The sequence below is a fragment of the Salvelinus fontinalis genome, chromosome 30 (genome assembly GCF_029448725.1).
Source record: "Salvelinus fontinalis isolate EN_2023a chromosome 30, ASM2944872v1, whole genome shotgun sequence".
Lineage (NCBI taxonomy): Eukaryota > Metazoa > Chordata > Actinopteri > Salmoniformes > Salmonidae > Salvelinus > Salvelinus fontinalis.
The window spans coordinates 14,271,079-14,291,489 of NC_074694.1; the positions used below are offsets into that span (position 1 = coordinate 14,271,079).

At 40.4% G+C, this 20,411-nt stretch overlaps 2 protein-coding genes across 2 annotated transcripts in view; one reads left to right on the forward strand and one right to left on the reverse strand.

The window, feature by feature from the left end:
- Window positions 1-39: 39 nt before the first annotated feature.
- On the reverse strand, window positions 40-9,306 carry LOC129828688 (ribonuclease T2-like). Its single transcript, XM_055889825.1, has 10 exons — window positions 9,018-9,306; window positions 3,646-3,729; window positions 3,281-3,335; window positions 3,097-3,146; window positions 2,884-2,941; window positions 2,688-2,752; window positions 2,461-2,574; window positions 2,293-2,338; window positions 1,640-1,711; window positions 40-1,394 (listed from the first exon to the last, which is right to left on the reverse strand). Exons 2-10 carry the CDS (start codon window positions 3,720-3,722, stop codon window positions 1,200-1,202), a joined length of 732 nt encoding a protein of 243 aa, XP_055745800.1. The 5' UTR covers window positions 3,723-3,729; window positions 9,018-9,306; the 3' UTR covers window positions 40-1,199.
- A 2,368-nt stretch (window positions 9,307-11,674) lies between these two features.
- The window catches only part of LOC129828689 (myomesin-2-like), a 38,682-nt gene continuing 29,945 nt past the window's right edge, over window positions 11,675-20,411 (forward strand). The window contains exons 1-5 of the mRNA XM_055889826.1: window positions 11,675-12,085; window positions 13,641-13,752; window positions 16,602-16,659; window positions 17,234-17,388; window positions 19,282-19,368. Of these exons, the coding sequence (XP_055745801.1) occupies window positions 13,661-13,752; window positions 16,602-16,659; window positions 17,234-17,388; window positions 19,282-19,368 (392 nt within the window). The 5' untranslated portion in view covers window positions 11,675-12,085; window positions 13,641-13,660. The remainder of the gene's footprint in view (window positions 12,086-13,640; window positions 13,753-16,601; window positions 16,660-17,233; window positions 17,389-19,281; window positions 19,369-20,411) is intronic.

Here is a 20,411-nt window from a genome sequence, read left to right on the forward strand (position 1 = left end):
AAAATGCAAATTGTAGGGGTAAAAAGGATGTACAACTGCTGCAATAGAAACATGTATTTAATTAATTGTCAGTAAAAATTACAGAGGATCGGAACCATATCAAATAAAGCCACCATTTAAAACCAAAGCGTATCCCACAACTGAAATGAAATCTAACTAACTTAACAGCAGAAACAACATCAGTTTCAGATACAATAAGTATATCTGATTAAATCATGATCATCATTCCATCAAATTATGGAGATGGCATTACTAATGTAAACCAATGGGTTTTAACCACCACCATACACAATCTTAATAACTCAACACTTTTTACATCAAAACATTTTTAAAGAGTAATGGAGGCAGTGAAAAGACTTCATAAACCGTGCATTGAACATTAGATTTAGTTTGACAAAAAGTAGGACCATACTTTAAACAATTTAAAAGCAAATGTCATACTATATTACTGGTGGCATTAGGGTTATTATGATCAGTGAGAGCGTTGGGCCAGTAACAGAAAGGTCGCGTGTTCAAATACCTGAGGTGACAAGGTGAAAAATCTGACTATGGCTGACCCTGTAAAACAACACATTTCACTGTACCTATTTGTTGTATGTGTCAATAAAACATTTTTTATATATTTGTATGACACATTTGGCAAAGCACAAGATTTAAGGACCTTATATCACTCTTAGTATGCCATTTGCGTATAAAATATTTATAAAGCATTATATAGGAAGTATAGGCCTTCAGGAATGTTATCATTAAAAGCTGATTTATTCCCTGAGTTAAAACATGATCAACCTGCTTCTAAGAATCAAGCAGTAAAATTTTAAGTTTGAATGCCAGAAAACACAGAAAACAGATCAAAATAGTAGTAGACAAATTCAATTGGAAACAGTTGTGTTTTTAGTAGTCCAGTATAGTATTTCTGAGCTAACTCACACTTAGTAGAACCTTGTATCTACACTCAGGAAAAAAAGGTGCTATCTAGAACCTTAAAGGGTTCTACGGCTGTCCCCATAGTAGAACCCTTTGAAGAACTCTTTTTGGTTGCAAGTAGAACACTTTTGCGTTCCATGTAGAACCTTTTCTACAGAGGGTTCTACCTGGAACCAAAAAGGTTTCTCCTATGAGACAGCTGAATAATCCTTTTTTGAAGAGTATGTTCCATGTGAGATATGACTGATTATATTGTAACCAGACCTCACTAGCCACTACATTGATGGCTTCCCCTTAAGGGGAGGGTAGTAGACAGGTGTGGCATGGTCACATACACTAAACTCTGTACCCTTAACATTGAGGAAGTCAATTAGTCTCAGAGTGTCTGTCTCAGAATGCTCACAGTTGGCAAGTTGGAAGTCTGAGTTGAAGCAGATCTCGATCTGGCCCAAGACTTGCACCTTCCCACCCTGTGAACAAGAAAGAACTTAGTGATATGGTCTCCATTCAGGGTTGGGATTCATGATTTAACATTTTAGTTGTGTGAAACAAACACTATTTATGTAGAATGATTAAGGAAATGTATTCTAAATACAAAAACTGTACACAATCCACATAATCCTCTACTCTTCAAAGAAAACCTGTAGGCAAATTCAATAACTAGTGCTTGAGTTTGCATTCTACCAAAATAAAAATATGTAAAAAAACATGATACCTTTGGATGAATACACTGAATCTTTGGTTTCACACTGTAGAAGTTGAGAATGATTCCTTCGATGTGGTCAAACTAAAAACACAGAAGTAGTACATTTAACCATGAGTATTCATCACACGCTATTGGATGCATGCACACATCGGAGTCATTTCACTGACAGTAGCTAAGTACAAATGTAAGATCTTAATTTGATTACCCTGTTGCAGGAAAGTTTTCCTGCAACGCAAGAACTTCAACATGTGAGGTGTATTTGAGGTTTAAAAAGGCTTCTAAAGTTTGTAATTTCCACTTTGAAATTTCTGACTTGGAGTTTCCCTTACGAATAATGTCTCAACCCTTACAAAAATGTCCATTAATTACACATAATAATTCACATTTCCTGTTGCTACAGGATTATTTTCCTGCTGTAGCAAACTGGCTCAAATCAAGATCCTACATCTGTAAACAGGAACAGTAAGTCAAATGACTTGGAGTAAATTAAAAACTATGGCGGGTTTCCTATAACACAGGGTTTCATTTAAAACAGTATAGTATGTTTCTTGATATGACGCAAAAATACTTGCCGTTCTTTAAGTCTAACTTTAAACATACAGCAATTTAATCAGTGCAAAATGCCATTGTCCTTGGTAACGTAGTAATAATGATGTACTTACCGCATAGTAAGTCTCCGAGGGCACAATGTTAAATTTCTTCATCACTCTGAAGACATAAAGAATGTATAAATAACTAGTAGAAACATAAATCAGGCTTCAGGGTATACAGACCATATATTATCCCACATGTTTCATGAGGATACTCTATTGTTATTTCAGTACACTTACCCATCAAGGTCTAATGTGTGATACAGCTCCAGGACTTTGCCAAAGTATTTGTGTTGACTGTTTAGGGACTCTGCTTTTGCAGCACACGTTCCATGTTTTTGCCATTCATATTGCCTGTAAATAGAAGATCAAATGTGCTAACATTTGTTTAGGAAAATCTTCTTACCTGAAAATATAACAATGACCTGGAGTAAAGTACTTATACAAAATAGAAAATTAGAACAGACCAGAATTCAGAGGATGCTGGAGTTATAAGATCCGGCCACCACTTCTGCATATCTGGAAGTAGGTCCTGTAAAACATAGTCACGATCAAACATTTCTCTTAATTTTTAAAATTATAAACACTTGACTTTTGACTTCAAAATAAAAAAAAATGTCACGAATAAGCAAAATGTATCTTTTTTCCCCCAGCAGAACATACCTGGATTAGAGTTACATTGAAGTGCCAAGATGAATTGCATTCCTGGCCTTTATCTGGCCTGTAAGACACAGACATTGGTCAAATGTGTACAAAGATAAGAGTCCACGACAGTTTCTTGTCACTCAAACTCAGAAACCATGATGATTGGGTTGCGGGCAAAGGCAGCATCTTCAGTGCTTTATTTTTTGCTGAATATTATTAAGTCATCCTTACCACAGTCCATGCAAAGTCCAGTAGTCAAATTTAGGATCACAGTGTTCCATCTGCATGTCAAAATGTTTATTTTGTCATACAAGGTGGCACATCTGGAAACTTATGGCCACTGTATCAATTATACAATCAGATCAACACATGATACGTAGAGTTTATTATGCTATCAAACCATAAAGTAGCTTACACTGCAAAATGTGCTTGGCCAGTGTTGAGTTAGGATCAACCTACTCCACATATGCCTGAAATAAAGCAGAGTTACATTCAATAAAATAGTAACATTAGCATGATCAAAGTGCCTCACTCATTTAATGGCCTTTAATTTGCATTGAGACCTGCTACGGAATGACACCAACTCAGTGGCCCTGTGGTTAGAGTGTCCTGGGTTTGGAAGGTTGGGGGAATCGATCCGAGCTGCCTCACGCTGACCTATGAGCTGTTGTCTCAAAAAGAATACTTACTTTGGAATGAATGGCTTGATACAGAGGCCATTAACCAGACAGATTCGTCTACCAGTGCATTAACCAGACAGACAGGCCTACCAGTACTTACGGCGACGCGAGTACGAATGAGGAAGACATCAGACCGCAGGCAAAGCACAGCAGGACAACAAGCGCCAAAGATTTCATGTTTACGCTGAAACAAAAAAAACATACCATTAGGATAGGTCGATTTTGGACCATAGCTGGATTGACATGATCTGTAGGCCTTATATCTTTGTTGGTAGGCTAACTCTTACAATTATAACGCCTACAACTTCAATTGTATATGCCACTTAAATCATAGGTGGAATTACCACAAGGGATATTCAGAAAAGGTTGATTCGTCCCCCACAATAATGTATTTAAAATAAAACCTCTCATTCCAAAATCATGGGCATTAAGATGGAGTTGGTCCTCCCTTTGCTGCTATAGCAGCCTCCACTCTTCTGGGAAGGCTTTCCACTAGATGTTGGAACATTGCGGCGGGGACTTTCTTCCATTCAGCCACAAGAGCATTAGTGAGGTCGGGCACTAATGTTGGGCGATTAGGCCTGGCTTGCAGTAGGTGTTCCAATTCATCCCAAAGGTGTTCGATGGGGTTGAGGTCAAGGCTCTGTGCAGGCCAGTCAAGTTCTTCTACACCAATCTCGACAAACCACTTCTGTACCGACCTCGCTTTGTACACGGAGCATTGTCATGCGGAAACATGAAAGGTCCTTCAAACTTGCCACAAAGTTGGAAGCACAGAATAATTTAGAATGTCATTGTATGCAGTATTGTTAAGATTTCCCTTCACTGAAACTAAGGAGCCTGAACGATGAAAAACAGCCCCGGACCATTATTCCTCCGCCACCAAACTTTACAGTTGGCACTATGCATTGGGACAGGTAGTGTTCTCCTGGCAACGGTCAAACCCAGATTCTTCGGACTGCCAGATGGTGAAGCGCGAGTCATCACTCCAGAGAACGCGTTTTCACTGCTCCGGAGTCCAATGGCGGGGAACTTTACACCACTCCAACCGACGCTTGGCATTGCGCATTGTGGTCTTAGACTTGTGTGCGGCTGCTCGGCCATGGAAACCCATTTCACGAATCTCCCGACGAACAGTTCTTGTGCTGACGTTGCTTCCGGGGCCAGTTTGGTACTTGGTAGTGATTGCAGCAACCGAGGACAGATGATATTTTATGCGCTACGGGCTTTAGCACTCAGCGGTGCCGTTCTGTAATTTTCTGTGGCCTTCCACTTCGCGGCTGAGACGCTGTTGCTCCGAGAACTTTCCACTTCATAATAATGGCAGCTCTAGCAGGGGAGAAATTTGACAAGCGGACTTGTTGGAAAGGTGGCATCCTATGACAGTGACACGTTGAAAGTCACTGAGCTCTTCAGTACAGGCAATTCTACTGCCAGTGTTTGTCTATGTAGATTGCATGGCTATGTACTTGATTTCATACACCTGTCAACAACGGTGTGGCTGAAATAGCCAAAACCACTCATTTGGAATGTGGACACCCATATTGGTATTCAAAAAGTATTCAGACCTTGACTTTTTATATATATTTTTTTACTTTACAGCCTTATTCTAACATGAACTAAATAGTTTTTTCCCCCTGATAAATATACACACACACACACACAATACCCCATACAGACAAAGCAAAAACAGATTTTTAGACATTTTAGCAAATTTATTACAAATAAAAAAATAGAAATATCACATTTACATAAGTATTCAGACCCTTTAATCAGTACTTTGTTGAAGCACCTTTGGCAGCGATTACAGCCTCACGTCTTCTTCGGTATGATGCTACAAGCTTGGAACACCTGTATTTGGGGAGTTTTTCCCATTCTTTTCTGCAGATCCTGATGGGGAGCGTCGCTGCACAGCTATTTTCAGGTCTTTCCAGATATGTTTGATTGGGTTCAAGTCCGGGCTCAGGCTGGGCCACTCAAAGACATTCCGAGACTTGTTAAGAAGCCACTCCTGCGCTGTCTTGGCTGTGTGCTTAGTGCAACGACCCTATTGGAAGGTGAACCTTCGCCCCAGTCTGAGGTCCTGAGCATTCTGAGAGTCTTTAGGTGCCTAGTGGCAAACTCCAAACGGGCTGTCATGTGCCTTTTACTAAGGAGTGGCTTCCGTCTGACCACTCTACCATAAAGGCCTGATTGGTGGAGTGCTGCAGAGATGGTTGTCCTATCTCCACAGAGGAACTCTATAGCTCTGTCAGAGTGACCATCAGGTTCTTGGTCACCTCCCTGACCAAGGCCCTTCTCCCCCAATTGCTCAGTTTGGCCGGGCGCCCGGGTCTAGGAAGAGTCTTGGTGGTTCCAAACTTCTTCCATTTAAAAATGATGTTCTTGGGGACCTTCAATGCTGCAGAAATGTTTTGGTACCCTTCCCCAGATCTGTGCCTTGACACAATCCTGTCTCTGAGCTCTACGGACAATTCCTTCTACCTCATGGCTTGGTTTTTGCTCTGACATGCACTGTCAACTGTGGGACCTTATATAGACAAGTGTGTGCCTCTCCAAATCATGTCCAATCAATTGAATTCAAATCAAATCAAATGTTATGTCACATGCGCCGAATACAACACACCTTACTGTGAAATGCTTACTTACAAGCACCTTAACCAACAATGCATTTCAAGTAATAGAGTAAAGAAAATAGTTACCACAAATTAATAATGATAATCAAAGAGTAACAAGAAAATTACATAACAATAATGAGGCTATATACAGGGGGTTTCCAGTACTGAGTCAATTTGCGGGGGTACAGGTTAGTCAAGGTCATTTGTAAAGTGACTAAGCATAGATAACAGTGAGTAACAGCAGTGTAAAAACAAAGGGGTCGAGCACTGACCCCTTGCAATGTAAATAGTCCAGGTGGCCATTTGATTAATTGTTCAGCAGAATTATGGCTTGGGGGTAGAATTTCTTAAAGAGCCTTTTGGTCCTAGACTTGGCCCTCCGGTACCGCTTGCCGTGGGGTAGCAGAGTGGCCTGCTGGAGGTCATTTTGCAGGGCTCTGGCAGTGCTCCGCCTTGCACAAAGGCGGAGGTAGCGGTCCTGCTGCTGGGTTGTTGCCCTCCTACGGCCTCCTCCACGTCTCCTGGTGTACTGGCCTGTCTCCTGGTAGCGCCTCCATGCTCTGGACACTACGCTGACAGACACAGCAAACTTTCTTGCCACAGCTCGCATTGATGTGCCATCCTGGATGAGCTGCACTACCTGAGCCACTTGTGTGGGTTGTAGACTCCGTCTCATGCTACCACTAGAGTGAGAGCACCGCCAGCATTCAAAAGTGACCAAAACATCAGCCAGGAAGCAAAGGAACTGAGAAGTGGTCTGTGGTCACCACCTGCAGAATTACTCCTTTATTGGGGGTGTCTTGCTAATTGCCTATAATTTCCACCTTTTGTCTATTCCATTTGCACAACAGCATGTGAAATTTATTGTCAATCAGTGTTGCTTCCTAAGTGGACAGTTTGATTTCACAGAAGTGTGATTGACTTGAAATTACATTGTGTTGTTTAAGTGTTCCCTTTATTTTTTTGAGCAGTGTATTTACATAATTTTCCTCCCATCTATTTTGTGAGGTGCACCAGTCCCTCCTGCAGCAAAGCACCCCCACATCATGATGCTGCCACCCCCATGCTTCACGGTTGGGATGGTGTTCTTCAGCTTGCAAGCATCCCCCTTTTTCCTCCAAACATAACAATGGTCATTATGGCCAAACAGTTCTATTTTGTTTCATCAGCCAGAGGACATTTCTCCAAAAAGTACAACCTTTGTCCCCATGTGCAGTTGCAAACCGTAGTCTGGCTTTTTAATGTTAGTTTTGAAGCAGTGGCTTCTTCCTTGCTGAGCGGCCTTTCTGGTTATTTTGAGATAGGACTCGTTTTACTGTGGATATAGATACATTTGTACCCGTTTCCTCCATCTTCACAAGGTCCTTTGCTGTTGTTCTGGGATTGATTTGCACTTTTCGCCCCCAAAGTATGTTAATCTCTAGGAGACAGAACACGTCTCCTTCCTGAGCGGTATGACGGCTGCGTGATCCCATGGTGTATATTATTATACTTGCGTAATATTGTTTGTACAGATGGACGTGGTACCTTCAGGCATTTGGAAATTGCTCCCAAGGATGAACCAGACTTGTGGAGGTCTACAATTTTTTTTCTGACATCTTGGCTGATTTATTTTGATTTCCCCATGATGTCAAACAAAGAGGTAATGATATGAAAGGTAGGCCTTGAAATACATCCACAGGTACACCTCCAATTGACTCAAATGATGTCAATTAGCCTATCAGAAGCTTCTAAAGCCATGACATAATTTTCTGGAATTTTCCAAGCTGTTTAAAGGCACAGTCAACTTAGTGTATGTAAACTTCTGACCCACTGGAATTGTGATACAGTGAATTATAAGTGAAATAATCTGTCTGTAAAAAATTGTTGGAAAAACTACTTGTGTCAAGCACAAAGTAGATTTCCTAACAGACTTTCCAAAACTATAGTATTTTAACAAGAAGTTTGTGGAGTGGTTGAAAAACAACTTTTAATGACTCCAACTTAAGTGTATGTAAACTTCCGACTTCAACTATAACAAAACTACACACTCCTGCCATCATCATTACACACACCTGCATTCCCCTGTCACGCCCATCAGCGATTATTGGACTCACCTGGACCTCTGTCATTACTTCCCCTATATGTCTGTTCCCCGATTCAGCATTGATTGTCATATGTCCTTGTGCTAATGCTGCTAATGCTTGTTCCATGTCTGTTCCAATTGAATGTTTGACTCCCCCGTACCTGCTTCTCTACTCCAGCGTCGGTCCTTACAGGATCATTATAATACAACTCAGTCTTCATATTTTACGTCTTAATATTTGCCTTGAAATACCTTCATTATTGATGGTGACTACTTCGCCTTCCACTTATATTGTGTTTTCAAAATACCCCATTCATATAGCCCTCAAGAGAGGCATGATAAGTCATGTCAAACTGTGCAGAATTACAGGAAATGGTTTTAAACCCAACCCCCCACCCTCCCAATACCTACACCACAATTTCGCCCTTGACTTAAATGTTTTTAGCCTATTATATAAATGTTTAATTTTAGTCTATATAGCATATGTAATAACAGTTATAGGCTACAATGGTTTAAATGGTGTGATTTTTACATTGGTGCTTGCCAGATACTATTGAGCTGATATTTGCGCCCATCAGCGCCACTGTTTGCTGTCAAGTCAAATAATCGAGCCTGTTTCGCAACTCCGTGTAAACCGTCGTTGTGGGGGAGCGCAACTTGAGCGTGCACAATAGAAGGCTATGGGTTACTGCCATTATTTTACAATCACTGTCTCCAGCTGGTTACACGTAACCTAGACTATTGGGTACATTTTCAATATAGCCTACGAGTGACACAACAAGTTCTTACCTGTGTTTTGTTCTTTTGTTCTTGTGGATCGATGTAAAACCCTGCTACAGTAACCTGGCGTATACACAACTAGAAGTTTGGAAGGACCATTTAGATGAGGAAATATTTATATTGTTTTATAGATTAGCAATATGACATCTCACTAGTATCACTTATAGTTTCAAATTAGATAGCCACGACGATTCGACGTCTGGAGGTAGAAGAGATGGTGGATAAATGAAGATGTCTTACTCAGGCAGTTTACCATTGTAAACATTTTTCACGGTTCCTGTCTCTGTAAGTAGGCGTTCCCTCTCTCACGTGAGCTTGCTTTACCGTGTAAGACCAATGGTTCTGGTCTATTTATTATCCTTTCCCAGCTCTCCCCACCCTCCCCGCCCGACCAGAAAAAATTGCCAAAATTGCCAGAAAAAATTGCCAGTGATATAATGGGCAGCCCTTCAAGGTGGCAGGGGCAATATGTAGACCAGAATAGCCACGCTCTGAACTGAAAAAATGTGTGGATGTCTCGCTTTCTCTACTGTCTCTGGTAGTAGCCTACAATAATGAAAGTGTGAAATTGTTTTCCTGCAACAGAGCTGAGTCTCACGCAATGATGTAAAGTACTTAAGTAAAAATACTTTAAAGTACTACTTAAGTAGTTTTTTGGGGTATCTGTACTTTACTTTACTATTTATATTTTGGCCAACTTTTACTTCACTACATTCCTAAAGAAAATGATGTACTTTTTACTCCATACAGTTTCCCTGACACCCAAAAGTATTTAACAGGACAGGAAAATTGTCCAATTCAGGCACTTATTAGGAGAACATCCCTGGTCATCCCTTCTATCTGATCTGGCGGATTTACTAAACACAAATGCTTTGTTTGTAAATTATGTCTCTGTGTTGGAGTGTGCCCCTGTCCACCCATCAATAAAAAAACGAGAATTTTGCTGTCTGGTTTGCTTAATATAAGGATTTTTAAATTATTTATACATTTACTTTTGATACTTAAGTATATTTAAAACCAAATAGTTTTAGACTTTTACTCGGGTAGTGTTTTACTGGTTGACTTTCACTTTTACTCGAGTCATTTTCTGTTAAGGAATCTACTTTAACTCAATAATGACAGCTGGTCTTACGGTCTCCTGTCAGGAGAAACACTCTTTTTACGACACTTCGATACCGAAATTACTTTTTCGTAGCAGGTTAGGAGAATTTAAGAGGAAGGTTATGATAATGAATGTAGAAGTTTCGGAGACTGGCGTTAAATTTAGGAAAAGGTTTAGTGTTAGCGAAAATGCTATCCTTCCAATGCTACAAAAATCACTTCCTATCGAAGTGTCGTGTAAAGTGTCCCGAGCACAGTCTCGTGTAGAAAATTGAAGTCACGCAAGATCATGTGAGAAATGCAATGTAGCAAGCAGCTTCTGACACCTGACACCTCCTGACACCAATGTAATGAAACAGCAAGGAGTATGTCTCGAACCCTCAACCTTCTAGTCCGAAATCCAGCGCGATATCGACTGTGCCCCCAAAAAGCATGCTCAAGCGGCAGAGTCGATATCCGCGCTTATAACCCCAGGGTCGTTACAATACTTTTGAGAAGATGGGCAACTCCATTAGAAATGTATTAGAGGGTTCATTGTGTACGTTTCACATGCGTCGTCAAGGGGCCGCGCGGTGCATTCTGGGACAAGATCGCCCCCTTCAAGGAGTTAATGGAGTCAATTGGCGCAAACTCAAAAAACCAACATTTGGACGCATTTCGTGAACAAGAAGTACAACATTACAAATCTTTTCCGAGATGTGAGATAAATAATGTGTTCTATGTAATGCCGTATAGCTTTGGAAACGTGAGATTATGTACTTCAGAGGAAAATAGGCAAGTTTTTCGACTCATAACCTGACTTTGAGAAGGGATTTGCGTGACGATTAGTTTAGCAACTCTGTGACGCAGCATGACAACCTGAACTTGGTTGACAGTCTTCTTGGTGGGGCGTTACACGTATCTTTGTAGCAGGCAGCCTGTATGGTAGTTCACCAGACTTTACTTTTCGTAGCTGTTTAGGAGAATTTACGCAGCAGGTTAGGATAATTAGGTTAAGGCTAGGAAAAATGTTAGGGTTAGCTAAAATGCAAAACAAGTAAACCTTAGATGTCAATTTTAAATAAACTGTAATCCATCTAGCCATGAACCATATATACCCCACAGGCGCTCATACTCGCCACGAATATTAAACACAGACTTCTATCATGACATTACACTGGGCCACACAGTTGAATTAAAAACAAACAAAAACGTTTGATTGTTTATTGCAATTGCATGTATCTCTTTAATATTTCTATAACAAATGGGCAGGCTTGGCACACATTTTTTACAATGTTATTTATGACAGAAGGCTATGAATGAGCCGTTGTTGTTTTCATTTAAGCTAACTAATAGATTAATAATGTTTGCATAAAGCTAACAAGCTGTGTGACATTGCCTCTGCTCTGGAGCTATTGGCAGGAATAGCCTAGGAATATACACTGTTGACTCCTAACCCAATCTCCCGTTAAAAATAGTGCTGGCTACAGTTCAGGTTTCAGGGGTTGTCTTAAGATTCCGTCTTGGTTCCTTCAGTTGAGCATAGAGCAAAGCAAGAATGCATTAAGATAGCCTAACGCTAAAATAAATAACAAATATTAAAATAATTTGAAAATCTTAAAATTGTAGCGTAAAATGCATTCTTGCTTAAATAGAGGCTAGAGTTGAAAGAAGTATGACATTATTTAAATGAAGTAAACTGGACACATTGTGCTCAGGCCAAATTTTGTAAATATTGCAAACTGGAATAAATGTTTAATAACCTATACAGTGAGCAAAGAAGCACCGACACTGCATGATATGTAGCCTAGCCTACTGCAAGTAAGAAATGATGTTGAGGGTTGATGTAAAAGCTATATATAGTCATATGCCTATCCATAAATGGGATGCTGAGAGTTGCTGCACTCTGTGGGTCATTTTTTGTTTTCATCAGCGAGTGACTTCCAAGCCTGTTACGGCTGACCCACCTCTGCTTTCAACTCGTGTAATCTCTTGGGGTAAGTCAGGCCTATTATCGCCTTCCCTTACAGATTCCTTGATTTTTTTTGACAGGTGCTGATTTGAGGAATGTGCGCTTGGGAATTGGTTATATCAGAATGTGGAGATGTATTAGTCCAATTACCTAATTAGTGCCTACTGCCTAGACCTTGACGTGACATAAAAGGATATTATCTAGCAATATTCATTTTAATATTTTTGGGGACTTATATTATTGATCTCATAATGTTGCTCTGATGGCATGCTAATAAATCAGTTTATATGGACTTTTAAAATTCATTCTATAAAAAAGAGCTGACTATATGTCTGCTATATGCAGAGAAATGTGGCTCAGGAGTTCAAGTGTCAAGGGGGGGGTTGATATATCTGGTGCTTGAATGTCTGATGTTAAGCACTTTTGCTTTATACTTGAGAAGTATTCTATAAATTAGCTCAACCTGGCAGATACATGAATATAGGGAATAGGATAGAAAAGTCAAAAAGCTCATTCCTGTTATTTGATTGTAAACCTATTCCAATTGTTGAGATGCATTATGCAACTGTGTAGGACTGTGGGAATTTAAGGCTGCCATAGGCCTATAGAATATTACAACTATGTCCATATTCAAAGAACTTATTCAAAACTAACGCCTTGATCACACCTACAGTGTCTTACGCAAAATGGTGTGCAGCATCATCTGGATATGTGTGCAACAAAAGTTCAACATTCTGCTTCTGCTACCTGCTACCATTCTGCTTTCTGTCAAGCCATCTACGCATACAGTTTTACGCATACGTTAGATACATCCAATGTATGCACCACACAGAACGCACTGCAACTGGAATAACTGAACATTCATGGAACCTTTATTTGCAGTTAACTAGCTCTAAGCCCCCCCCCCCCCCCCCTCTAATTTTAAACCCCCAATTAATTTACTTTTCAGTTGGCCATCTCTTCTACCCATAACTCAGACTGTTCCATTACATCAGAACAGGGGCCATCTCTTCTACCCATAACTCAGACTGTTCCATTACATCAGAACAGGGGACATCTCTTCTACCCATAACTCAGACTGTTCCATTACATCAGAACAGGGGTCATCTCTTCTACCCATAACTCAGACTGTTCCATTACATCAGAACAGGTGTTATCTCTCCTACCCATAACTCAGACTGTTCCATTACATCAGAACAGGCACAATGTTTCCCCTTGCACTGCAGGTTTGATGGAATTTGACGCCCAGTGTCTGTAACCTCACAGGCACTAATACCAAAGATTTTTACAACTAAACCAAGATAGACCACAGCCTGTTGTTTCCAATGGGAACAAACTAGTGAATATCTGTCTCATTGTGCTAATACCTAAGGACATACTGTACTACATATTGTGCCTTGAAATGCATCAGAGGATCAAAAAGCCAGAGGAGCTATGGATCTGTTGCATTGCATTGTAAAACTACATTAACATGGTTTGTTTCTGTCATACAACTACTATACGTCTATGGGTAGCTATTATATTACTATTAGCCAATATAATACGTGTTATGTATTATGTGTTCGTCATTTCAATCACAGGTCATTAAAAGTGATCAACTATGGCTGCAACAGTTGCCAGACACAAGCACGTGCACATCAGCCACGACTACCACAGTGCACAGTCTAAGGTTGTAGCAAAGCAGTATACAAGGTAAGGAAGATGGGCCCATAGGAATCCTATGCTTCATTTGAAACGTTTACACAGGCAACTCAATTTTGACCAATCAGATCTGCTCTGAAAAAGATCTGATGTGAAAAGATCTGATGTGATTGGTCAAAAGACAATTAGTGAAAAAAAGATCAGAATTAAGCTGCCTGTGTAAATGTAGCCCATGTGGTTTGGAAACTGGTGGCCAGATTTACACATTTTTTGCACAGGAGTATAATTTGCACCTGCTATTTACCAGAGTGAATAATGCATTCAAATTGTAGAGCTTATTTAGCATATTTAGATTCAATGTAAATTAAGACAGTTAACTGTTTTTCCTCTACTATTTGTTTCGGGTCTTTATTCCCCGCTGAGGATAAAGCACTGGTGTAAATACATAAAGTATATCTGGCCCTGGGTGTACAGTTTCAAATGGCAGTTAGTGTATTCAGCTGGGCTTTTAACAGTGGGTAAGTTTACACCTGGAGAGAGCACTTGTAACTCACTAACAGGTTGGTTCCCTGCTAATTGCCTAATCTCATGTAACTATGCAACCATCCTACTGCTATTACATCACTGGATCACATTCTCTTCTGTAAACTGGAGACACATGCTACACTGTCTTGCAATTTGTATTTGTATTTATTATGGATACCCATTAGCTGCTGCTAATGCAGCTGCCAATGTACAATGAACGGTTTTCTCTGTAATACACCTTTAGCTTATTTGCCTTCAATGAGGGGTGTGTTGATTTGTGCATTGTGTATTGATCAACAGTGGCTCAGTTAGTAGACCATGGTCCTTGCAACGCCAGGGTTGTGGGTTTGATTCCCTTGGGGTACCAGTAAGGCTGGTACACCAAGGCTCACAAAATCATTTTAGACCCAAGCCACCCCCTGTACCCATACGTTGAACTACTCCCCTCTGGGCGCAGATACAGGGCACCCCTCAGCAGGAAAAACAGAACTAGACAATAATTTGTGCCAGGTGTGATATCCCTCCTAAATAGCTCGGGCTAATGTTCCTAACGACTCAGTAAGGCCAGCAGGCTAGTCTTTGATTTGTTTTTGTTTTTTATTGGTATGTAACTGTTATGAAAGCTGTATTGTCAATTTTGTTTTGTATTTAAACGCCACTTTAAATGTGTACATGACACTGCAACAACATTTCCCCGTTGGGACAATAAAGTCAGTAAGTAAGTAAGAAAATATATGCACTCACTGCTGTAAATTGCTCGCAATAAGAGGGTCTGCTTAATGACACAATGTAAAAAAATCTATGTCAGTACTAGAGACAGGACACTCACATTAGTTTGTACATATGTAGAGTCTTAATTTGATCACCCTGTTGCAGGAGAACTTTCCTCCAATGCAAAACATTTAAAACTTGCAGTGTAGTTGAGGTTTGAAAAGGCTTCTGAAGTTTGTAATTTCCTCTTTGAAATACAGTACAAATACAAACGTATCGTGGATTTGGCTATTTTGGCTGCACCTGTTGCTGAAAGGTGTATAAAATCGAGCACACAGCCATGCAATCTCCATAAACAAACATTGGCTGTAGAATGGCCCATACTGAAGAGCTCAGTGACTTTCAACGTGGCACCACAGCTCAGCTGCAAAGTGGTAGGCCACACAAGCTCACAAAACGGGACTGTGCTGACCTAGTGCTGAAGAGCGTAGCGCGTAACAATCGTCTGTCCTCGGTTGCAACACTCACTACCGAGTTCCAAACTGCCTCTGGAAGCAACGTCAGCACAAGAACTGTTCATCTGCAGCTTCATGAAATGGGTTTCCATGGCCGAGCAGCTGCACACAAGCCTAAGATCACCATGAGCAATGCCAAACGTTGGCTGGAGTGGTGTATAGCTTGCCACCATTGGACTCTGTAGCAGTGGAAACGCGTTCTCTTGAGTGATGAATCACGCATCACCCTCTGGCAGTCCAACAGACGAATCTTGGTTTGGCAGAAGCCAGGAGAATGCTACCTGCCCCAATGCATAGTGGCAACATTCTAGACGATGCTGTGCTTCCAACATTGAGGCAACTGTTTGGGGAAGGCCCGTGATTTTGGAATGACATGTTTGACAAGTAGGTGTCCACATACCTTTGGTCATGTAATGTCTCAGACTTGATTTACGAAAAATGTATCAACGTATACAAAAATGTCCATTAATTATAATCCACATAATCATTAAAATGTTCCTGTTGCTGCAGGATTATTTTCCTGCTGAATCAAATTAGCTCAAATTCACATCCAACATCTGAACCATACAGTCTATGGATCGTACCCTGTTTCATCTATTTAATCTCTGATCATCTATATTACCTGTGGACACTTGTATGATTATTTTGTCAGGTATGCACAGACTGATAATTCATCCCCAAGAAATAGTACACTAGATAATCTGACAGAAATGCAATCAGAAAACTGTCAACATGAAGCTATTTTGCAAAACCCGCAATAACATCTGCTAAATATGTGATTAGATTTTATTAGAGAGAGGGCTTTTGATGCAAATGAAGTGCTTTTTAGCTTTCCAACAATATTTACTCAGCAATGAGCTGATTATTAAAATGTAGCAAAGATGCTTACTGTATGTATGGCACATCCTTTAGTTGTTATGGTTGTTATGGTTAGACTTAACATAGGTGTTTTTTGTGGTGCTTAGAGGCTTTTCACTGCGGTGAGCCTTACTTAATGTAGATTTGGTCCTAAATGCTTGTTTGCTTGAACATAATTAGCTGCTTACACTTGTTTGTGTTGACTTCGTAAACGCCCAACAAATAGTGAACTTGGAATTGCTTTTACCTTTTGTAAATTATGCTTTGACTATGTCTGTTTTGTTTATATAGCTCTGAGGTTGTGGAGGACGATTATCATCACAAACAAGAAACAAGAATCCAGGGAGTGGTAAGGTCCTTATCTGTCTTGTTGGGAGATGTCACCATAATTATAAATGTATTTTGAAAAAGACGAGCGGAAATATTTAGTATCAGATCTGCAAAAGACTTGTTATTTTTTCACCGTATTGAACCAACCCGTACTGTACAGGCTCCGATATGTTCTATTCACATTATCCTCTCTAGCACGGTTCGAGCAACTACCGGTGTAGGATCTTAATTTGATCACCCTGTTACAGGAGAATTTTCAGGAAATGTAAAACTTGTAGTGTATTTTAGGTTTAAAAAGACTTCTGAAGTTTGTAATTTCAATTTGCTGATTTGATTTCCCCTTATGATTTTTTAAATCCATTAATTATAATCCACGTAATAATTAAAATGTCCTGTTGCTGCAGGATTATTGTCCTGTTGTAGCAAACTGGCTCAGATTAAGATCCTACATTTGTATGTTGCATGCATAACCAGGCCAGCGCAGTACAGGTCGCCTCAGCTCGGCTTGGCTCAGTATGGTGAAAAGGATATTGACGAAAACTTAATGAGGCTTCATATTTTGTAAAAATGTCACATGTCCATATTGTCTTCAGGTGCGGAAGAAGATGGTTGAGAAGTACGTTCGTGAGGAGTCTATGATCAGGGGTCCTCAATTCCTGACCACGCTCCGATCCCATACCGTTTGGGAGCACACTCCTGTGAAACTATACTGTACGGTCGAGGGTTACCCTACCCCACTTGTGAAATGGTAAGGATTTAGTCTAAGTGGTTTATCTATGGGTATCAAATGTTATTGTATTGGTGTACACTCTTAGAAAAAAAAGGTTCCAAAAGGGTTCTACAGCTGTTCCCATAGGAGAACCTCTTTTGGTTCTAGGTAGAACCCTTTTCGGTTCCAGGTAGATCTATTTTGTGTTCCATGTAAAACCCTCTGTGGAAAGGGTTCTAAATGGAACCAAAATGATTCTACCTGGAACCAAAAAGGGTTCTTCAAAGGGTTCTCCTTCTGGGAACAGCCAAAGAACCCTTTTAGGTTCTAGACAGCACCTTTTTTTCTAAGAGTGTAGCACAAAGGGAGAACTGTTCCCCTGGTGCTATTCTCTCATTCCCTCTATGGGAGTGAAATAATGGTCAACGTTTTACAGATGATTGATGGTGTTTGATTTCAGTTGAGGCTAAGATGTCAGCATAGTTAAACTTGTCACTGTCTCTGTAGAAATGTATTTTTTTCTCCATTCCTGAGATTTGACTCATTGATAAACATGGTGAAAATGTAGGTACCTTTAGGTACCTGCTATAGGTACCTGCTACCACTTTAGGTACCTGCTATAGGTACCTGCTACCACTTTAGGTACCTGCTATGACAAAGGTACAGACTGATTACACAGTCTATAGAAATGTTTGTGGTTTTACGAACATCCTTAAAAACGTAGGTGCTGGGCTAAAGATGTAAACTTGTAAATAACAGAGAGGCCTGCACACTGAATATGCTCCCAATTTACCAGCTTTATTTATTTAACCTTTATTTGATCAGGGAGTCATGATGAGCAAGGTCTCGTTTACAGATGAGCCATGAATTACACAAATGACAGAAAATACACACATCAAAATATAAATACAAAATGCAAGCAGAAAGTAGAACATGGTCATAAAAAACAAACACATTTATCAGTAATAAGGTCCTCAGTCAATCTTCTGAATCACCCTAGAGGCACCAGAACATCACATTCATCAGTAATAAGGTCCTCAGTCAACTTTCTGAATCACCCTAGAGGCACCAGAACATCACATTCATCAGTAATAAGGTCCTCAGTCAACCTTCTGAATCACCCTAGAGGCACCAGAACATCACATTCATCAGTAATAAGGTCCTCAGTCAACCTTCTGAATCACCCTAGAGGCACCAGAACATCACATTCATCAGTAATAAGGTCCTCAGTCAACCTTCTGAATCACCCTAGAGGCACCAGAACATCACATTCATCAGTAATAAGGTCCTCAGTCAACCTTCTGAATCACCCTAGAGGCACCAGAACATCACATTCATCAGTAATAAGGTCCTCAGTCAACCTTCTGAATCACCCTAGAGGCACCAGAACATCACATTCATCAGTAATAAGGTCCTCAGTCAACCTTCTGAATCACCCTAGAGGCACCAGAACATCACATTCATCAGTAATAAGGTCCTCAGTCAACCTTCTGAATCACCCTAGAGGCACCAGAACATCACATTCATCAGTAATAAGGTCCTCAGTCAACCTTCTGAATCACCCTAGAGGCACCAGAACATCACATTCATCAGTAATAAGGTCCTCAGTCAACCTTCTGAATCACCCTAGAGGCACCAGAACATCACATTCATCAGTAATAAGGTCCTCAGTCAACCTTCTGAATCACCATAGAGGCACCAGAGCATCACATTTAAGAAGATTGTTCCACAAATAAGATGCAAGAAAAACTCAAAACTGATGTACCTAACTCAGTAGAAACCAAAGGAATTTCCAGAGTAGCATATTCAGTGAGCTAGACTCTCTGGTAATACACAGTCTGATCACAATGTTCTGCACACGTGGTCACTTTTGTGTTACCACATCCAACTGAAAGATTCACCATCAACCACTTCTACTTGATTTCTCTCCAGGTATAAAGATGGTGTCAGCATTGACAGGTCATCAATTAAATACAATGTGCAGGACAATGTTGGAATTCATACCCTGGAGATTGCCAAGTAAGTTATTCTCATGGTAGGATTTTTTTGGTTTACTAGCTATAGCTAGTCTATGTCTTTCAGACATTAGGAGGCACAATGGATGCACACCGTCAGTGGTAAAACAATGAGGGAAGGCACATGTTCTCATTGATTTGAGTTGTTTATTATTTAGATCCATTTGTCCACAAAACATTATCCCATCACGGTAGCTTATAGCGGCCATTTAAAAAATCTGATACAATATCATGACTTTGCTCCTGGAACATTGGGGATTTTCACTGTGGCCTCCCTGCATTTCACTGACAATCCCAGTGTTTAATGTTAACTTAATTAACACACGAGTGCCCACAAAAGGGACTCTTGTGAATGGTGGAGCTGTAGCGGTGGAGCTTTTCCAATTTAGTCAAAAGCCCTCCTGGGCGCCGCCCTCATCTTGAGGACTCGTCAGCTGTTCATAGCGAAGTGCTGAGCTCTGTGTCATTGGATCTTGGAGCTCCTTAAAGAGCCCTGCATCCCCTCGCTGTCAGAGTGTCAGGGGCACCAAGGCTAGATCCCCTCTCAAGTCTCAAAGCACTTTTTGCCTCTCCAAATCAAAATGAAAGGTCTCAATAAAGAAATGCCACTCTGTATTCTCCCAGTGTTCAAACCCTTTCACACTCAATGAGAACAACCGTGGTTTGGAGACAGAGAGGGAAAGTGAGTGTGGACAGCTTTAAAATAGTGTGTGCAGGGTCAAGGTCTGATATCTGTCACTATTCTCAGCCTTCTCTCCCCCCTTGAATCTTCAGATGTTTGCCATTCATATTTAAAAGCCTCTCATGTTGAATATCTCCTGAAGAATTCATGGACTTGTTTTTTTCTTCATCCCCTGCATAGAATTATTCTCCTGTCCTGAGTTCAAAACGTTTGATAATGTGTGCCATAATCTTGACTGTGTGGTTCTAGAGGTCAAGATACGACGCTAGAAAAGTATTTAAATGTTCTGTATTTATTTGCTGTGCAATATTGTGCATTAATAGAGCCATAACAACATTTCAAATGAGGATTGTGTCTTGATATTT